The 20,995-nt window shown below is 38.6% G+C and overlaps 1 protein-coding gene across 3 annotated transcripts in view; it reads left to right on the top strand.

Moving 5' to 3' along the window:
- Positions 1-20,995, top strand: part of ARMC3 (armadillo repeat containing 3) — a 93,212-nt gene that overhangs the window by 27,188 nt on the left and 45,029 nt on the right. For all 3 annotated transcript variants that reach the window (XM_007100750.2, XM_007100749.2, XM_007100751.2), the window contains 6 exons: positions 2,438-2,506; positions 2,752-2,927; positions 5,298-5,492; positions 7,700-7,883; positions 13,539-13,691; positions 13,793-13,898. In XM_007100750.2, coding sequence (XP_007100812.1) covers positions 2,438-2,506; positions 2,752-2,927; positions 5,298-5,492; positions 7,700-7,883; positions 13,539-13,691; positions 13,793-13,898 — 883 coding nt within the window. The remainder of the gene's footprint in view (positions 1-2,437; positions 2,507-2,751; positions 2,928-5,297; positions 5,493-7,699; positions 7,884-13,538; positions 13,692-13,792; positions 13,899-20,995) is intronic.

Here is a 20,995-nt window from a genome sequence, read left to right as displayed (position 1 = left end):
ATGGAGAACAGTATGGAGGTTCCTTAAAAAACTAAAAATAGAATTACCATATGATCCAGCAATCCCACTACTGGGCATTTACCCAGAGAAAACCATAATCCAAAAAGACACACGCACCCCAATGTTCATTGCAGCACAATTTACAATAACCAGGTCATGGAAGCAACCTAAATGCCCATTGACAGACGAATGGATAAAGAAGTTGTGGTACATATATACAATGGACTATTACTCAGCCATAAAAAGGAATGAAATTGGGCCATTTGTTGAGACGTGGATGGATCTAGACACTGTCATACAGATTGAAGTTAAGTCAGAAAGAGAAAAACAAATATCATATATTAATGCACATATGTGGAACCTAGAAAAATGGTACAGATGAACTGGTTTGCAGGGCAGAAGTTGAGACACAGATGTAGAGAACAAACATGGTCACCAAGCAGGGAAAGCGGCGGGTTGGTGGGGATGGTGGTGTGATGAATTGGGCGATTTGGATTGACTTGTATACACTGATGTGTATAAAACTGATGACTAAAAAAAAAAAAAAAAAAAAAAAACCGATGGCATGAAGATATTCCGGGAAGGAAGGTGCTGGCAGTTCTGAAACAAGCTAGAATTGTAGGTGTCCCACTGCTTGCCTAGAACGTGTTCATGTGGCCCAACCACAAGTCCAAGTTGCCATATCTGAGAGTGTTCTCTGCTGAGAAAGAAGGGGACAGAGATCAGTATTATATTTAAAGTGACAGAAGTAGCAGCTTGTCCATCATTTCTGCTAATTTAACCTCAAGAACAGAAGGACTATTTGAACAATCTGGTGTCAGAAAGTTGAATAACAAGTTAATCAGCTATGCCACCAATTTACAAGAGCTGCCATTGAATCCGAATGATCCATTGAGCCTTAAGAAAGTGGTGTAGTGGATAAACCTACTAGATCTGTTGTTGAACAGACCTGGGCTAAATTCGTATGTAGAAAGGAATTTCGTGGCCCAGAGAATCCTCTGATGAAAACGTTTAACTTGTTTGGGCACACCAAGGGGTGGTGGCACATACAGAAGCAGCAAGGGGGCCTCTCCCTGTGGGAGCAGATGCTTCCTGCAGGGAGACACAAGGATCAGAGAGTACACAGGGCCTGAATCTTCCTGACCTCATGGTCAGTGTTGTAGCAGAAACTTTGAAGTAGATGGAAGATTATTTTGTATACTAAGTGGAGAATGTACTTGGAGATCTAAAAGCCCAGAAATGCTTTTCTTCTAGCATGTAAAAATAGGGAGCTTTGGTACAACCTTCCAAAAAATCATTGCAAACAACACAGACTGGACTCATATAAGAGTGAGAAGAGAATGGCAGCATGCTTTTCCAGAGGGGGCACCTCTGCCTAGTTTACCAGGACACTTGGAAGGATCTGACTATTATGCCATGGCTATTATTTCTTGACCTGTGGAGGTAATGTGTTTTTCAGAGGAGTTTCGACTGTAAAATATGAAGTCCTACACTTCCCCAAATCTCAATTATTCTTTTGTGCTGAAAGCCTATCCATGTGCATATAGAGCTAGCTGTAAGTTCGCTAGCCCTCTTTGAGCCATTTTGAACAGAACAGAGAGAAAGAAGTTTTTGACAGCTTGAGGAACAGCCACATCCCTGAATCCCACAGGAAAAGGTGTCCAAGAAAAGGCAGACGTATCCAGCGGTTAATTCCCGAGACGATCTGCTTCAGCTGCTGCAAAGTGAATTTTTCCAAACTTCTGGTAACACTAATTTTGGCTTACAGAAGAGATAATCGACCAAGAAGAGAAATTGCAAAACTAAAGTAGCAGCTATGCCTTATTTCTCAGAAAAAGGGGGTGAAGGATGGCAAGAAAGAAGTAGGGGCACAATTGTCTAGCTTTAATTAGGCTCCTGAAAATAATACAAAAGTGAATTTTAAAAAATTAATATACTTATCTTTAAGCATTTTTGGCATTTCTGATAAGTAAATGGAACATATACAAGATGTATTTATGGGAAAAGGCTGAGGATAATTCTTACTTGCATTTTACACTAGTTTTATTAAAATCTAAATTTAAAAAATACCGTCCCAACAAAACAAAACAAAACAAAAAGAATTACTGTTATATCATAAGCAAGTGTAGGGCACAGTAACTCAACTTTACTGACGGTGTTCTAGGCACTTTCGTGCATTTATGGTTATCTTTTGTAGTGTTTTGGAAGGTCGTACAGCTGAGCAGTCAAGGAACATGGGCTAGAGTCTGTCTGCGGTCAGACAGACCTGGGTGTGAAACCCGTCCCCATCTCCTACTTGCTGTGTGATTGTGAACCTCAATTTCCTTGTCTGTAAAATTAGGTAATAATAGAACCTATCTCATAAGGAACTATTCCACAGACATTGCCATTATTATTATAATTAATCAACATTAATATTCTGTTTCTTCTTTTGTAGATGATGTCAAAAAATTGTTAAGGGAGTTAGATGTCATGACTTCTGTGATTGCTCAGCTGGCCGCAGAAGGTAACTCTGCATCCTCCATCTATCAATATTTCAAAACTGGGGAATGGTTTATTTTTCACATCTGATTAAAGTACCGATTGAAAATAGTTTATGAAACACCAATTTTGTATTGTCATTAAACTCTCTCAAACCAAGATGGGCTCCAACCAAGGTAAGATCTGTGGAGCTTTGGTTTTCACAGCGTGCTTTAACGTAATGGTTGAATAAGCCTTTACATACTTGTGTTATTTGTTTTTGATACACAGAGGAAGTAGTTATCCATGAGTTTGCTAGTCTTTGCCTAGCAAACATGTCTGCAGAGTATACCAGCAAAGTGCAAATATTTGAACAAGGTGGATTAGAGCCTCTCATCAGACTGCTAAGCAGCCCAGACCCGGACGTGAAGAAGAATTCTATTGAGTGCATTTACAACTTGGTCCAGGTGAGATTAATTTCTAACAATGAGTTTTGACAAAAGCTGGTTATAGAATTTATTTTCCCATTAAAAAAAGGACAAAGCTTTAAAAAAGGTCCAGTTTTAATTAATCACTCCTCAGTACTATTTAGGAGTTATCATTCAGAGGGAAAAAAAATGGAAGTTTAGAGTCGATACCTTTCAGTTTTCACATTTTGTAAGTAATTGTCCCCCATAAAAGGGCATTTTAAAAGAATAGAATGGCTTGCAAATTAAGGCAGGATTATACTAGGTAAGTACTATTTCTTCCAAAACAGGAAATCTAATATTAGTGTTGAACTAGTTTTGACCTAGGCAGTTACCTGTTGATCTAATCTTGGTGATCCAATTGGTTGTATCATCTGCCTTACGCAATGTACCAAGATTTTGGATTCGGCTTATTTCTTGGTGAAAAGTTGAGTTTTGCTGAACAGAACTCATTCACAGTTGCAAGATGCTACCTCACTGTGCTGCTTTCCTTCATAATGGAAGAAACACCCTACCCACCCTCCGCCCACAACCTGTCCTGTCCTCTGGCCCCTCCCCTCCAATCCCCAACCCAGCACACACACCCTCACACCCCCAGCAGGTCAGCTTGCTCCCACTTTGGACAGCCTTCTCTGCTTCTTTTCCTGCTCAGGTTCCTGAACAATTCCCACACACATTTGATAAGCTTTAGATCAACTGGAAGTACAAGACACCATTTTAAATAGCCGTCAAGAGAATGTGAAAGAAGAGATATGGAAGCAAAGGTGAAGGAGGGTTCATTGAGAAGCAAAGTATCTAGACAAAATATATAGAAAAAGAGGACAAAGGCACTCATGCCAAAAGGCACCCAAAGCATGCAACCCTGGCCTTGGCATGTCCTTGCCACGTAGCTGGGCACCCACTGGTGTTACCTTTACTCTTCCTGAAGAGCAAGTGCAGCCATATCCCTTCTCTGGTGACTTTACTTCATCCTATAGGCCTAAATAATCCTGCAAACGTGTTTGTGTGTTTCATGCCAAGACTCCTCATTAAGTCTATTTCTCTATATTTTTTATCAAGTGGAAATGAAAAGACTTACCTCCACTATTCTTCATAACAGAAAGACTAGTTAATAAGAGTGTATTCATTTCCTAAGGCTGCTGTAACAAAGGACCACAAACTGGCTAAAACAACAGGAACCTATTCCCTCATGGTTCTCGAGGCTGGACTTCTGACATCAAGGTGTCATCAGGGCCATGCTCCGTGTGGGACTCTGGGTAGAATCCTCCCTTACCTCTTCCCAGCCTCTGGTGGTGGCTGTGAATCCTTGGCGGTCCCTGGTTTGCAGCCTCATCACTGCAATCTCTCCCTCTGTCGGCTCTCTCGCCTCCTGTTATAAAGACACCAATCTCATACGGACACCACTAATTACCCACCCGACCCCCCCATGACCTTAGCTTAACTAATTACATCTGCAGCGATCCCATTTCCAAATAAGGTCACATTTTGAGGTACTGAGGACTAGGACTTCAACATATTTTGTGGGGGGGGTTTACAATTCAACCCATAGCAAGCAGCAACCTACAGTGTTTATGTCTGAAGGAAGCTGACTATGAGAGGCCAGTTGAAGGACAGACAGAGGGAAGATAAGCTGGAAGTGGGGCCTTTTCTGTCTTTAATTCTATTCTAAGTTTACCCTGTTTTGATTTTAAATGTCATGATTTAGTAGTCAGAGTTTGGGGGCTCTTCATGACTCTTTTGCTTTGTTTTCTCTGTCACTCACCCCAACGACCCTCGCTCAACCACTCGCCCAGGATTACAGGCACACCACGCAGAGTGGCTTGTCCGGACTCTAATGACCCCTTGATCTTGTAAATGTCTTAAGTTAAGGTCATGTGTCAGAACTAAACCTGATGTAAAATTGCATGCACAGGTCCTGCCAACAGCACTGCATGCGGATTAGCATTTTATAAACCACCCATTTGAATGACGATAATAAGGACTTGATACCATCATTTCATTTTATCGACTACTATTTGAAACAGGGTATAGCGTGTGAAAAGAATTTCATTATGCATAGATTTTATTGTGATGTTGTTTGTAGTAAGAGGAATTTGCTGTATGATAAAAAAACGGTAGCTGCTGAGAAGTCATAGATCATGCCTATTTCCTATTATTGACAAGGTCTGTATAGTTAAAATGAATATTTTGGTGTTGTCAGTCCAGGGTTTGCTTATATTTGTTTGTGAGTTATTTTGGAAGCAAATCCAGAATAAAAGATGGGAACATTATAACTTATAATGTTCTTTGTTAGAAAATAGAATCTCTCCACTCTTGAGACTGTATTTTGCTTTAAAAATCACTTATTTGAACATTTATATTTCCTGGCAGGATTTTCAGTGCCGAGCGACACTTCAAGAACTAAATGCAATCCCTCCTATATTAGATCTCTTGAAGTCAGAATATCCAATTATTCAGTTGTTGGCTCTCAAAACCTTAGGTGTTATTACAAATGATAAGGAGTGCCGGGCAATGCTAAGAGACAGTCAAGGAGTGGACCACCTTATTAAGATCCTAGAAACTAAGGTACCTGTAACATTCATTCAACTCTCTATGAGGAGATGTATCTCTCCTAAGCGTTGTTATAAAATACAAATTATAGAATATTTTTTAAAATGAAATTTTATTATATTTAAGCATGATGCTAAGTAGAATGGACTAATTTGCTTATTGCTACATAGTTTACCAGCACAATTAAATCAGACTAATGGTAGAGGGCATTCTAAAATAATTTAATTTTTTAAAATCTTCTGATTTAGAAGATTTAAGGTTTTTAAATTTTTGTTTGTGATCTTATGTTTTCTTGAAACACCTAGAATTAGTCTTTTAACCTTTGTCTGCCCCAGTTTTCTCTAGGGTAAAGCAAGAAGAGTCATTTACCACACATGATGGAGGGTAACCTGCTTTACTCAGTCTACTGATTTAAATATTAATTTCACCTAAAAAATGCCTTCACAGAAACATCTAGAATAATATTTGACTAAATATCTGGATACTGTGGCCTAGCCAAGTTAAAACATAAATATTAACCATCACAAGTCCATCGCTAGTCAATCTGGCATCCGTACACAGCTCCTAAATCATTAATCTCCAAATAAAGACAAAAACAAGATCATACTTCCAATTAACATGGTCCAGCTGTCCTGTGTACAACAAAAAACACACTGTCCCCTTCCTCATAGGCGGATGCAAAGTCCTTGGATGATGTTTACTCTTCTCCTTGACATCTCATAATAAGATGTAAAATTAACCATACTTAAATACCATATTGTAAAGGCAGTACATCTCATGTTGCCTGAGGGGATAAGAGAGAGAAGAAAAGGATATTTCATACACACACACACACACATTCATAACAAAATAAGGAAGCAATACTCATGACAATTATAGTCCTCTTTTCTGTAACTGATCACATGGTTGTAGTTGGTATTTATAACTACCTTCTTCCGAAACCCATTCCATATCTTCCCCTTGCCCTCAGCAAGCACCTCGGCTCATCTTGATTCTCTACTTGATGTGGTGACCCAAACCTTCATTCCTGAAGAGCCTGGACCATTAGTAGTGGTACCCAGATTGGGTCATTATAGTTTTCCATCAACCTTAATCACAGGGTATGGTATTACTAAGAGATGCCATAAGGGACCCCCTGTATTCCAGGCAGAGTCTTCCTCACCTCTGTTGTGGAGTAGCAGTCCAATTTCCCTTGGATGGGTGGGATCAGTCACCCCAATCAGCACAGTAACTCTCTTCTTTGCCTGTTGATTCAGAGCCATGAGGCTCCCAAAGAGGCCAGGTGGCAGTCTTAGCTTTTAGTCCTGTGGACTCATTGTTGTGTCTCCTGGTGGAAGTATCCCTCCCTTTGGATCTAAGATTTCTAGATCAGCAGAGCATAAGGTTACAGGTACAGGAAACAAAATTTTTGCTACTGAATTGCCATGGGTAATAGTGAGTGGTGCCACTCCCATATCCACTCCTTGGTTCCTGGGAGTAACAGCAACGTACATTGGATGCTGTTCCAGAGAATATATAGCCCTGCAAGTTATTGCCACTTAGCTAGCACTGTCACTGTGTCCTCCATAGGCCACTCTATCAAGCCAGCTGCTTCAGGACGGTAGGGAACATGGGAAGGCCAGTGATTTCTGTGACCATCCGCCCACTGCTGCATTTCTTTTGCTGTGAAGTGAGTTTCTTGATCAGAACCACTGCTGTGTAGAATACCGTGGCAGCGGAGCGTCCTTACTGTGACTTCTACCTTAAATTTCTAACTGTTCAGAAAAGGCCTCACTTTTCCACTGCTGTGGGGATTCTGGAGATTCCTCAGGCAAGAAAGCCACACACTCACAATACCTCCCTCTACCAATTGGAGATTTTAAGGAATATACTTTCCTTCAGCTTCTGTCTGCTTTTTCAAAAAATATTTTCTTTAGATTTTAAACTCGTTGTCGGTGGAAGGCTGTTTGAGCAACATCACTTGGATACCATTACTGGAAGTTTCCAGCAACTATTTTTTATCTGTAAAGCATTTTGGAATAGGGGAAATGAGAAGAGATGGGACTAATGGTCAGGGAGAGAGATGTCACGTTAATAAACAGAACTGTTTCCTTGGGCCTCTGTCACAACAAAATTAATTACATTATGTTCTGACTGATCTGAGTCCCTCTTGTAATAAAATTTGGAAAGTGTGGATTGCTTTTATTACAATTTTCTCAAGTTGTGTTTGCTATTATTATTAGGAATTGAGTGACCTTCATATAGAAGCGCTTTCCGTGTTGGCCAATTGCCTTGAAGATATGGATACCATGGTGATGATTCAGCAGACAGGGGGTCTTAAGAAGCTCCTATCATTTGCAGAAAACTCTACAATTCCTGATATTCAAAAGAATGCAGCAAGAGCAATTACTAAAGCCGCTTATGATCGTATGTCTCATTTTGTATAAACTAAGCATACCTGTTTCCTCCTGTAGTCTTGATTTCAATCGGCACTCACAAACGCTAGAGCATTTGTCTGCTTTTAGATGGCCATTTGAGGATAGTGCTATACTTACTATTTAAGATCAAAATCCATCTCAACGCTAATAAGTAAAAGTAGAGATTGCTTTGTCAAGGATTTAATAAACTCAATATGATTTAATTATAACCTTTTTTTTAAACAGTTCATTCCTAAATTAACTTTTAAGCTTTTATTTCTCCCGATTTTGAAATTTTACAGAACGTACGCACTCTCTGTGATCCCCAAAACGTCATTTCAATAAATCCACATTTGGAATGATATCTATACAGTAATTTCGAGTTGCAGCTGGAGTCTAGCTGTTCCATGTTATATAGCTGTGAAAAATCATATGCTCATACTATACACAAACTACAATTTTCATTTCACTGGCAAGCTATGTTGGCATAAATCTGTTAAATATGAGAGATTAATTACATCATGAGCACTGAAGATAAAATTATAGTTTCAATTTATGTATATGTGGAGTATTTTATTTAATAAAAGATGTGATTTTATTTTCCCCCTTCCACATCACCCCTCTTATAAATGATGACACCTTTGACTAGTTTAAGTGATTTATATTCTAAACATATATACTCACATCTGTATATATGTCTATGTGTATATTATGGGAAACATTTCCTTTTCAACCCATACTGGATTTCTTCAAAGTTTTAATGCAGCATGCCAAATTTCACCTCCCAGTACAAAGTCAGTAGAGAGGGGCCTCGTGAGTTACATCATACAGGCCAAATCTAAAGACAGCCTGTAAAATTAATTTTGGCAAAATTGCTGAATTCAGAATTCTCCCAAATGGAACTTAGGCCTTGTCATTACCTGGTCAGTTCTGTTCTGCATCTATCCCAGGCCTTCTTAGTTATTTGAGACCAGATGAGAGGGCAATGGAAAGACATGAGCAATGTCAAACCTAAAATTTTTACGTATCTCAACTTCTCCTTGGGTTTCGGCCCCTCTTGTGATACAAGTTTCGTGAGTTTATTACCCATCACGCGACACAGTAGTGAAAAGAGCACGGAGTGGAGGGCTCTTGCACTCTAGTTCTTCTACTAATTACGCTACTGGCACTGCAGTGACCTAGGGATGTATCTGTGAGTGAGCTACAACCTATCTGGATCTGTTTATGAGTTCATTTATTAGTGTTTATTAAGCCCCCAGTTTGTATCAGCAAACCCAGGGCAGGCAAGTAAGCAGGCAGTCGCGATGCCGTGTTAAACGTGCCTGATGATGGGGGAACAGGATCCCCCAGGAGGGTCCGCCTAACGCAGAGTCGGGTCAGACAAGCCTTCCTGGAACAGGTGATTTACAGGCTCGGACCTCGAGGAGATGAGGGAAACTGGCTGTGGGCAAAGAAGGTCCTGGTGAGCTGGGGAGGCTCAGCGGTGCTCTGAGGAGAAGGGACAGTGTGTAGTGGCCAGAGAGGGACAGGGCATGGTGAGTTCCAGAGCTGCAAGTTTTCGGAATGGCCAGTGAATAGAGCGCAGCGGAGAGCTGAGAGTCCGTATGCCGGAGAAGTAATGAGCATCACGAGCCAAGTTTAAGGGCTTTGGACTTTATTTTCATGGCAACAAAGCCCCCCTCAGGTGACTTGGAGAGGGGAGGGAACCCTACAGATTTTCACTTTTTAGAGAAAGAGCACTCTTGCTGCAAAGTGGAGAAGAGATTAGACACGCGCAGGACCAGGTGCAGGAAGACCAAGAAGGGGACTGCTGCGGTGATGGAGGTGAGGGGAGGAGGGGTCCCGAAACCGAGCCGAGGTGGTCGCGGTGGACTCGGAGGCATCTGCAAGGAGACCCAGCAGCACGGTGCTTGAGGGTCCATATGGGTTTGTTGAATGACTCTGTGGGTTGGGGGAAGAAGAAGTTGATGCCAAGGACGAGGCCTTCTGGCCTGGACAGCTGGACGTAGAATGGCGTCACTCACAGAAATGGGGAACTCAAGAAGAAGAGCAGGTTTTGACTGAAGGAAAGGAGACGAGTTCTGTTCTTTTTTGAAAAACGGTAAAATACACATAGTATAAAATTCACCGACTTCACCATTTCTAAGCATACAGTTCAGTGGTATTAAATACATTCATGTTGTTGTGCTACCATCACCACCATCCAGCTGCAGGCCTCTTCGTCTCACAAGCCTAACCCTCTGTACCCATGAATAAATAACTCCCCCCTCCTCCCTCCCTGTAGCCCTTGGAAACCACCATTCTTTCTGTCTCTGTGAGTTTGACTACAGGCACTTATATAAGTGGAATCATACAACATTTGTCCTTTTGTGATTGGCTTATTTCACTCAGCATAATGTCCTCAAGGTTCACTCATGTTGTAGCATGTGTCAGGATGTCCTTCCTTTTTAACTCTGAAAAATATGCCATTGTATGATTATATCACATTTGTTGATCCTTTCATCCGCTAATAGACACCTGGATTGCTTCCACCTTTTGGGTACAGTGAATAATGCTGCTATGAACACAGATGTACAAATATCTCTTTGAGCCCCTGTTTCCAATTCTTTAGGGTATATACCCAGAACTGGAATTGCTGAGTCATACGGTAATTCTACGTTTACTTTACTGAGGAACTGTTTTCCACAGCAGCTACACCATTTTACAGTCCCATCAACAGGGCACAAGGGTTCCAATTTCTCCACATTCTTGCCAACACTTGGTATATTCTGTCTTTTTTTCTTTTTTTTAATAGTAGCCATCCTAATGGGTGTGAAGTGGTATCTCTTTGTGTTTTGATTTGCATTTCCTTCATGGTTAGCGATGTTGAGCATCTTTCTCATGTGCTAAATGGCCGTTTAAAAAATCTTCTTTGGAGAAATGCCTATTCAAATCCTTTGCCCATTTTTAAACTGGGTTTAAAATTTTTTTGTTATTGAATTGTAGGAGTTTTTATATTTTCTAGATATTAACTCCTTATCCGATATATGACTTGCAAATATTTTCTCCCATTCTGTGGGTTGCCTTTTAACTCTATTGATTGTGTCTTTTGATGCATAGACATTTTAAACTTTGATGTAGTCCAGTTTATATTTTCTTAACTCCATTCATAAGTAGGTTTTTACAAATGTTGCTCCTTATACTGTTCCATATTCATTTATAACATTCTCTTTTTACTTTCCATCATCATAAAAGAAGTTTTTTGTAGGCTAGGGTTAGGGTTAGCATTGTCATTGCATGTCAAAAACACAGTTGAAACAAAACCACATAATATACACTCTTTAAGTTTTGTTTGCTGAGTAAAGTTTTAATATGCACCCCTAAATCAGTATGCCTTTGACCTGGCACCAGGAGGAGGAAGGTGTTAACTACCATGTTGCCATGAGGTTTATGAACTGGCATTAACATCTCAGCAGGAGCACAGGTGGCCCACTAGCAACTTCTGAGAATGGGTGAAGAAAAGCATCATTACATACAGATTTATTTTCAGATACAAAACTTCATGCTTTTAAATTTAGTCATACTGAACAAATGTTGTTTTTAAAGGCCATTATTCTATTAGCATAATTACCTTGCCATCTTTATTTTCTGTGTAATTAACACGTAAATACTTCTCAGTGTAGCAATTCAATGAAGGTACTTGGTTAATATGTTAATTCATCTTTTAAATCCATTATAGCCATGCTGCAGTCGGCACTTTTGAGGTTTGGTGAACACAGCTGGATTTTGAGAATACTCCTAGCAGGGCTGAGAAACTAATTGCCCACAGTATTTAAATTATTTTTTAAAAATTGTTCCAATAATTGTGTATACACTGTTTTCTTACTGTAACCATCACATACTCCAAAGTTAGCCTTTTCAAATTAATTCTTTTGGTCGATTTTCTTGATAGAATCCACGCAGAGTGTTCTGTTTAGGAAAGTTGATTGAGCACCATCTCGGAAGTCTTCATTGTAAATCTGAGCATTTTAAGTCAGAGAATCTGGAAAAGTTTGAGATCTTGTTTATTCAGGGAAAACTAATAAGGACTACATATATTTTAAAACATTTTAGGGGCCATATACTTGAGATGTAAGTATTAATCGCAGCTTTTTAATGAAACAGTTATGGCCTGACTGAATTCCAGTTTTAAATGAAGGAGCAGGGATCAAAATGATAGGATTACAGGACATGGTTCAAGATTGCTTTAAGACGGATGAACAGAAGTGTTAGTGACTTAGCTTGTGCCAGTATGGCCAGATTGCTCAGGCATACATCTGTGATTCAGAGGAACAAAGGCCAAAACAGTATTTGCAAAGGTGGTGACATCTGACCGTGATACCGCTTCTGTGAAAAAGGTAATTTTTAAAAATCATTGTTGAAAGAAGGCAAAAATCAATAAAAGTGGAAACCCAGTTGCTATAATTTCTGACGATATCTCTGGGAAAAAAGTTAATTAAAATATGTACAAGTAGTGAATTATTTCCACATGTCGATGTAATCTAAGGTAGTATCAGCATTTTTTGCAGAGATCTTTATTCTAACAAAATATTCTTCTCTTGTATGTCAACATCCTAAGAGCACATATCACACATTATTCCATTTTAATCATTTACATTGACTTTATAAAGGTTAATTAATGAGAACCAAACCTATGACAAAATTTTCTTAGGAACTGTAAATAAATTATCAAGGAATTATTTGTCAGTTGTTTCTTTTCCAACTTGTCTCTGGTTCTATTATAGCATTAAAACTGAGTTCGGTTTAATATATATTTTTCCTAGTACATGCTTTTAATAAATAGTAATTTACTTAGAATTAACTTTAGAACACAAAACAAAAATTGTTTAATGTTCTGATTTAATTCAGTGCAGTATTTGCTTTTGTATAGTGATGAGATTGTCATTTATTAAAAAATCAAACTAAATAGAGGAACATCGGGAACAAAAAGAACATTAAAAATACTTTCGTTTTGGTTTTAATTTAGTGTTTTATAGTGGGGTTAATATCATGGTATGTACTTAGAGTCATAACTTTGTTTTCAAACGGAACTGTGCTATGTTTATGTGATTTTATGTCTATGGCAACTTAGCAATTAAGTAATTATAATTTTTGCTATGTCAGCACGTATTGTAACAAGATAAAAGATGATCATAAATTCCTTAAGACTTGGGATCATATCAATACTTTATTACTCATTTTTGACTTTCTCCTCCTCTCCGCTCTGCTCTTGAGCATCCAGCTCACAGGTTTGTGCGTCTCAGGCATTCTTCAAATATAGGGCTTTGTATTTAAAATAAACAGGTTTTTGTATTCAGTGAGAAGATAGCGTGTGAACACAGCACCATGACAGGCACATGACTGATGTTAAATAAGTTCTTGCTAAGTCTGAAGCTTGCCTCTTTCTTATAGAATTTTCTCTGCCATAGTATTGATATCATATGAGGGAATATGAAAAAAATGCAATGCCCATAATTCATTTTGCATAATCACTGTGTTCTAAAGGATAAATAGGTATATATTTCAGACTGTGACTAAAGCTAACAAATAGTTTGAATTCCTGTCATATTTTGGATGGGGAAGTCTTTATACTTGCACAGTTTTTGCAGCAAAATTCTGATTTTTTTTCCCTTTTGGTTTATAAAAGCTGAAAATAGAAAACTTTTTCACGAACAAGAAGTTGAAAAATGCCTTGTAACCCTTTTGGGTTCTGAAAACGATGGAACTAAAATTGCCGCTTCCCAAGCTATTTCGGCAATGTGTGAGAATTCGGGCAGCAAAGAATTTTTCGGTAATCAGGGTAAGCAAACTGGAAAAGGCCACTTTGAACATTTTTAGGTTGCCATATTCTAGTTCACATGGATGTCTGTAAAGTCACATTCTACCTTTCTTTTTCTGTAGGGATCCCACAGTTAATTCAGTTACTAAAAAGTAACAATGAAGAGGTAAGGGAAGCTTCGGCCCTTGCCCTAGCGAATCTGACCACTTGTAATCCCGCTAATGCAAGGTAAGTACAAAAAGACTCATTCAACAGGGACTTGTTTATGGGATATTTAACAGTCCAAGATGTGCTCATCGTAATCTCCTGGCTTTCAAGGCAGTTTACATATTCTTTCAGATGCTTCTATGTTATTTATTCCTCAGGAACCCTTAAGAAAATAAGAGTCAGCAGATAAGCCTGTTTTCCAAAGACATTACAAAATCTTGAGGGTTTCTGGGCTTGCTGGGAAAATGTGCAGGCCATTTGATGCAGGTAACAGGCTAACTCTTGTAGAAGGTTCCAGAACAAAGAAAACTGGCTAACGCTGGAAATATTAAAGACATTCTACAAATATTGGTAAATCAAGAAAAAAATTTTAAAGAACCAATTTTAAAAGGACATAAACATTAGATAAATCGAGAAACATTTTAAAAGTCCATTGAAAACAACGTATATGGGTAAATACTTATGGAGAAGGGTTGAAGAGGAATGTCCTCCGTATTCCAAACACTGTGGAATGTGATTTATATTCATTTAAAATTTTAATTGTCTAGATACTCCATCTACTAATGAGGAAACTGAAGCTCTGCAAGTTTCCCTAATTTTCCTGGGTACACATATTCATTCAACTAGATAAGCTGGAAATTAAAGCCAGATCTGTTAGACTCCAAAGCCTTGCTATTTCCTCTACAGAAGATACAGTTGCCTTATAAAACAGTAAGAATTTTTAGAAGGTAACTTTCATAAATAAAATGATTATTGCCATTTGCGATAACATGGATGGGCCCTGAAGATATACTGAGTGAAGTAAGTCAGATGGAGAAAGACAAATATTCTATGATTTCACTCTTATGTGGAATATAAAAAACAAACCAACAAAATTAATGAACAAGCCCAACCAAACAAAAACAAATGCATAGATACAGAGAACAGAGTAGTGATTACCAGAGGAGAAGGGGCGGGGTGGTGGGGCGTGGGGATGGGAAATGGGAAAAAGGGGATCAACTGTATGGTAACGGACGGAAACTAAAGTTTTGGTGGTGAGCACACCATAGTGTATACAGAAGTAGAAATATAATGTACATATGAACTTACATAATGTTACAGGCCAATGTAACCTCAATAAAAAGTAAATCTAAATAAATAAAGAAGAGTAAAAAAAATTTATTTACCTTCCCTAAATATGGTATGAGTATTAGTCAGGATTCTCTAGAGAAACAAAACCAATAGGAGATATATATATATGAGATTTATTATAGGGATTGGCTCATGAGCTTATGAAGGCTGAGAAGTCCCACGATCTGCTGTCTGTGACGTGGAGAACAAGGTTGTAAAGGTCAGTCCCAGTGTGAGAACCAGGAGCAGTGATGTCCAAGGAAAGGAGAAGAAGGCTGTCCCATCTCAGGCAGAGAGCAAATTCACCCTTCCTCCTCTCTCTGTACAGTTCCTCAGTGGATTGGATGTTGCCCACCCACATTGATAAGAGGGATCTTTATTCAGTCTACGGATTCAAATGCTGACCTCTGCCAGAAACACCCTCACAGACACACTCGGAAATAATGTTTCACCATTATTGACTGGGCATCCCTTAGCCCAGTCAAGGTGACACATAAAATTAACCATCTCAGTACGTTAGTTTTTAACACTCATTTATTATTGTTTTGTGGCATTGTGGCTAAAATTACCCCTTTCTTACTTGAAATACATCTTCCTCCATCCCCATCATATAGTTCATCTGTCTCTTACCCTTTCTTTCTTTTTCTATACTCCCACACAAATATTTTATAAAACCTTAATGGAATGACTAAAAATCTAACAATGTCCAATAAAAACGTAGCTGAAATGCATAAGCATCAAAACAAAATTATGTTCCTTTAATAGCTACAATCTTTGACATGATAATTTCCTAAATTCAGGGCCATCATCATCTGTATGAAAGCACACACATTTCTAGGATATTGGGTCATAGTAAGTAGCAATTTGAAAACAACGTATTCAGTGATTTTTACAGTGTAGTCATGCCAGTGTAAAAATCTTATGACACAAAAACACTTCTATCTCCAGCGCATTTAGATTTATATATTACCTAACATACTCTAAAAGGCCTCCAGTGTATATAGCTCTCTTGATTTGATGTGAGTTTGCCTGGCTTACATCGTTTTATAGAAAATCATAGAAAATTAGGATGGTAAGTAGTTCTAAAAGAAGCTGCCTTCAGATCTTCTCTCTCAATTATCTATTTATGAGATTTTTGTCTTCTGCCAATATAGTTCCATTTTGTCAACACAGGGAGGTCAATTAGAACTAAATGCTGCCTGACTTTTCCTCTATGACAATCAACCTTATTTTTGTAATTTAATTTTATTTTTTATAAATTTCAATTGCTGTTATTTCTTTAACCTATTATGTACCGTACATTGTGATTTCTTTTTTCCAACTTATTTTTGGTGAGGGAAATGGGACATGAATGAAAGTGTTTTATGGATTTTTTTTTGAGGTCTATATAGCTTTTACTTTGGACTTTTTGAGCTAAAAGATACTGAAAATTAATGGTTTTGAGGAGGAAATAGAGTCAGATTTGACCTGTTTGTGCCAAATGCTGAAAACTGGGGTTGAAAAAGATTTTATAGTCAATCAAAAGGAATGAACACAAACAAGCCCATTGTCGACCCTTCTAGGGTGGTACTTACTGAAGCTAACCACAGCAGAAGAGACAACAAAGATGATTGGTTATTTGTAGTAAAAAAATGTTTCCTACTCAGATCATTTTTTAAAAAATATCTTAAACTCGGCATTGGTGAGTGTTTCCAGCATCGATTTTTAGAAGCAGTCCATTTCATCAGCTTTCCTAGCAAAGTGCTAGCTATAGGAGCAAGGCTGAGTCCCTGCCTCTGCTGCTGGGGGGCTGGAGCTGGGGGTTAGAAATATTTAGAAAGTTGCTTTTCCACCACACCTAAGTAGTAAGAGAAGAAGGCAGAAACCCAGAGCTATTGTCTTCCAGGTGCATTTGGTAGCTGTTTGGATACCTGATAATTGCTAGCCTTTTTTTTTTTTTTTTTAAATGCAGGTAAGCCCTGAGAATTCTAATTTTGTTTGTTAAAATGTAACCCCTTCCCCTATACTTCTATCTCAAGTGTCTAAAATGGATTTCTAATTCTTACACTAGGGTACCTTCTGGAGCTGGATACTCATTTCATGAACTGAGTAATAACTGGCATGTTATGACAACATATAATGCTGGTATAATTTCCTTTATGCAACTGAGTTTTGCTTGGAAAGTTGTGGGTAAATCAGAATTTTCTGAAGTAAAGAAAATAATCAACCAGAGGAAAGAGGAACATACTTTGCCGTGACTCTTTTTGCAAAACTGGCAAATGCTTTTTTAAATCAAAGTATTTTTATAATCTAAAAACATAATTTTATAATATACGTAAAATAATTTATAATCTAAAATACCTGGATTCAGATTTGCGCTCTTGCAAGAGAAAACACACCCAAATGTAATAAAATAGTACAATGATGAGAAATTTGGTAGCAATGATAAACAACCAGGCCATCCATACCCCTTTGTGGAAGATTTTCAACTTGAATTATAAGTATCTCTTTAATTGGTACCAAAAGATCTTGCCTAATTGTTATTTTCTGTGAATGAGGCTTCCAAGATAAAGTCTTCTAGATACTTGAAAATTTACTTCTATAATCAACAAAGCTTTTAAAAATTTGTAATGAGTTTGAATCAAAACTTTGCGGAGGTGGGGTATGGTTATCATTTTGAGTAAGTGGTTATCGTACGCTCCACGGTGGTGTCATCAGGGCCCCTTAGGGAAGGTGGGTGCTTGTCACCTCTCTGAGTATAGCCTCCAGGTGGGGTGCCTTTGGGGTTGGTGCATTTTATTGACTCCTACTGGCAGGCTGGCAGTGTTAATATGCACTGCTGTCTGTAGATCTGATTGGCAGGCACAACCCTGCCGAGGTTCTCTTCAGATCCCTTCCTTTCAGTCAGCGAACAGCTTGGATACCAGGCAACCAAGCTTTATCAAAGTTACATAAAAGCAATAAGGGAGGACCTGAGGCCACTGCTCTAAGGGGTGTTTTGGTCTTCACAAGCCATTTCTTTCTTCCTTTCTTTTTTTCCTGATAGTTCTCATGTGTGTTCTGGCTATGTGAAGTCTCCAGGTATTGAGTTATGGATAAGTGAAATTGTAGTTTAAAAAAATAATTTAACAAACACAAATCCCTTTACTCACAAACAAGCCAATGTCAGAGAGTAAAATGATGAAGCGTAAAATAGATAATAAAGTATATTCTGAAAGTACATTCACCTCCCAGAAGTGTTTTGCTTTAGGCCTTTTGTATGACCATCCTCTCTGCGTGGAATGTTCTTCTACTCCAGGATGCCCACCTCTCAGTCCCTCACCCCCTCAGGTCTGCCCAAATGTCCCCTCAAGGAGGCCTATGGTGACCACAGTGGTTACAACTGTACCACCCACACACATACTCCATCCTCCTTTCCTACTGCCCTTTTCTCATAACTCTTATCATTTTCTTACATACCATACAGCTCACTCATTATGTTCTCTGACCAGCAACCAACACCTTTGTCTGTTTAATTCACTGACACACACCAAGCATCTAGAATAGTGCCCATCCCATAGCAGGCTTTCCGGGGGAAATACAACCAAAAGGAAAAGGACAGTGAAAAACAGAAGGTCTATCTGACAATGCCCATGACTTGAAACAGAAAGTGATCATCTGTATTGTGTTGTTTGTTTGTTTTCACATAATTTGGATCACAAAGTGGAGAGCAACTTAGCTCTAAGAGTCTTCTAGCCATACTTTTCGTTCTTTATTATCTGCAGAAAAAGGTCACTCAAAGTGGACAAAAGGCAATGAAAAAGAATAAAAATAACGATTTGAGGGTATAGGAAAAGAGGACAAGAATAGCCAGATTCACTTATTTAAAGTGACAGGGGGAAAACAAGTAATATCATTTTTAAGTGAATAAGTAAAAAGTGAGGTTAAAACAACCCCCATAGAAAGAAATAGATAAAAAAGGAAACCAAGAAGCAATAATGAATTTTAAATAAAAATGTAATCCACTTTGTTAATTTGGACACCATTATCTTTTTTGGTTCACTGTTAATCTTTCTGACAATTCTCAATTTATAATACTTTTTGGAAAGGAGAAAGTTGTTTGCGTTTGAAAGAAGTACTATTTCAGCTAAATTTCATGTTATATTTACCTTGTACTCTTTTATCCAAGTAGTCATATCAAAGTTTTATATTATTTATGCAAGTACTGAGAGAATTTATTCTTGGTTCACATTTTCTGAGGGGCAGAGTCTACATATTATAAAAATATTTTAAACTATTAATTTGTAACATCACTGCCATCTGTTGGAACTGATCAGAATTAGAGTTTTTAAGTTATTCCAAGAATGAAAAGAGTTCAATGCTTTTCATTTCCCAATGCCAACACTAACTAAAATTTGGCTATTGGTAAACAATGAAAAGATTAGAAAATAATATGATCGTTGACTAGATATTTTTCAAAACATACAATTATTTTAGAGAAATAAAACAGTGAATAAAATTAAATTATAAAAAGTAATAACTACAATTGACATGTATACACTACTATATATAAAGTAGATAACTAATGAGAACCTACTGTATAGCACAGGGAACACTACTCAATGCTTTGTGGTGACCTAAATGGGAAGGAAATCCAAAAAAGAGTGGATATATGTATACGTATAACTGATTCACTTTGCTGAACAGCAGAAACTAACACAACATTGTAAAGCAACTATAGGTCAATAAAAATTAATTAAAAAAAATTTAAAAAGTGGAAAGATCTCAAATCAATAAACTAACTTCCTACCTCAAGAAACAATAAGAAGAAGAGCAAAATAACCCACTTTGCTGAACAGCAGAAACTAACACAACATTGTAAAGCAACTATACGTCAATAAAAATTAATTAAAAAAAAAAGAAGTGGTATATATATATAATGGAATACTACTCAGCCATAAAAAAGAATGAAATTTTGCCATTTGCAGCAACATGGATGGACTTGGAGGGCATTATGCTAAGTGAAATAAGTCAGACAGAGAGAGACAAATACTGTTTGATGTCACTCATATGTGGAATCTAAAAAATACAATAGGCTAGTGAATAAAACAAAAAGGAAGCAGAGTTAAGCAGATTGAGGGAGGAACCAAGATGGCAGAATAGAAGGACGTGCTCTCATTCCCTCTTGTGAGAACACCGGAATCACAACTAGCTGCTGACAACTAGCTGCTGGACAGTCATCGACAGGAAGACACTGGAACTCACCACAAAAGATACCCCACATCCAAAGACAAAGGAGAAGCCACAATGAGATGGTAGGAGGGGCGCAATCACGATAGAATCAAATCCCATAACTGCTGGGTGGGTGACTCACAGAATGGAGAACACTTATACCACAAAAGTCCACCCACTGGAGTGAAAGGTTCTGAGCCCCACGTCAGGCTTCCCAACCTGGGGGTCCGGCAACGGGAGGAGGAATTCCTAGAGAATCAGACTTTGAAGCCTAGTCGGATTTGATTGCAGGACATCCATAGGACTTGGGGAAACAGAGACTCCACTCTTGGAGGGCACACACAAAGTAGTGTGCGTATCGGGACCCAGGGAAAGGAGCAGTGACCCCAGGGAAGCCTGAACCAGACCCACCTGCTAGTGTTGGAGGGTCTCCTGCAGAGGCAGGGGGTGGCTGTGTCTCACTGTGGGGACAAGGACACTGGCAGCAGAAGTTCTGGGAAGTACTCCTTGGCGTGAGCCTTCCCAGAGTCTGTCATTAGCCCCACCAAAGAGCCCAGGTAGGCTCCAGTGTTGGGTCGCCTCAGGCCAAACAACCAACAGGGAGGGAACCCAGCCCCACCAATCAGCAGACAATCGGATTATAGTTTTACTGAGCTATTCCCACCAGAGCAACAGTCAGCTCTATCCACCACCAGTCCCTCCCATCAGGAAACTTACACAAGCCTCTTAGGTAGTCTCATCCACCAGAGGGCAGACAGCAGAAGCAAGAAGAACTACAATCCTGCAGCCTGTGGAACAAAAACCACATACACAGAAAG

This window comes from Physeter macrocephalus, chromosome 11 (genome assembly GCF_002837175.3).
Source record: "Physeter macrocephalus isolate SW-GA chromosome 11, ASM283717v5, whole genome shotgun sequence".
Taxonomy (NCBI): domain Eukaryota; kingdom Metazoa; phylum Chordata; class Mammalia; order Artiodactyla; family Physeteridae; genus Physeter; species Physeter macrocephalus.
Note: the sequence above shows the minus strand (reverse complement) of the source record. Positions and strands in the feature narration are given on the sequence as shown.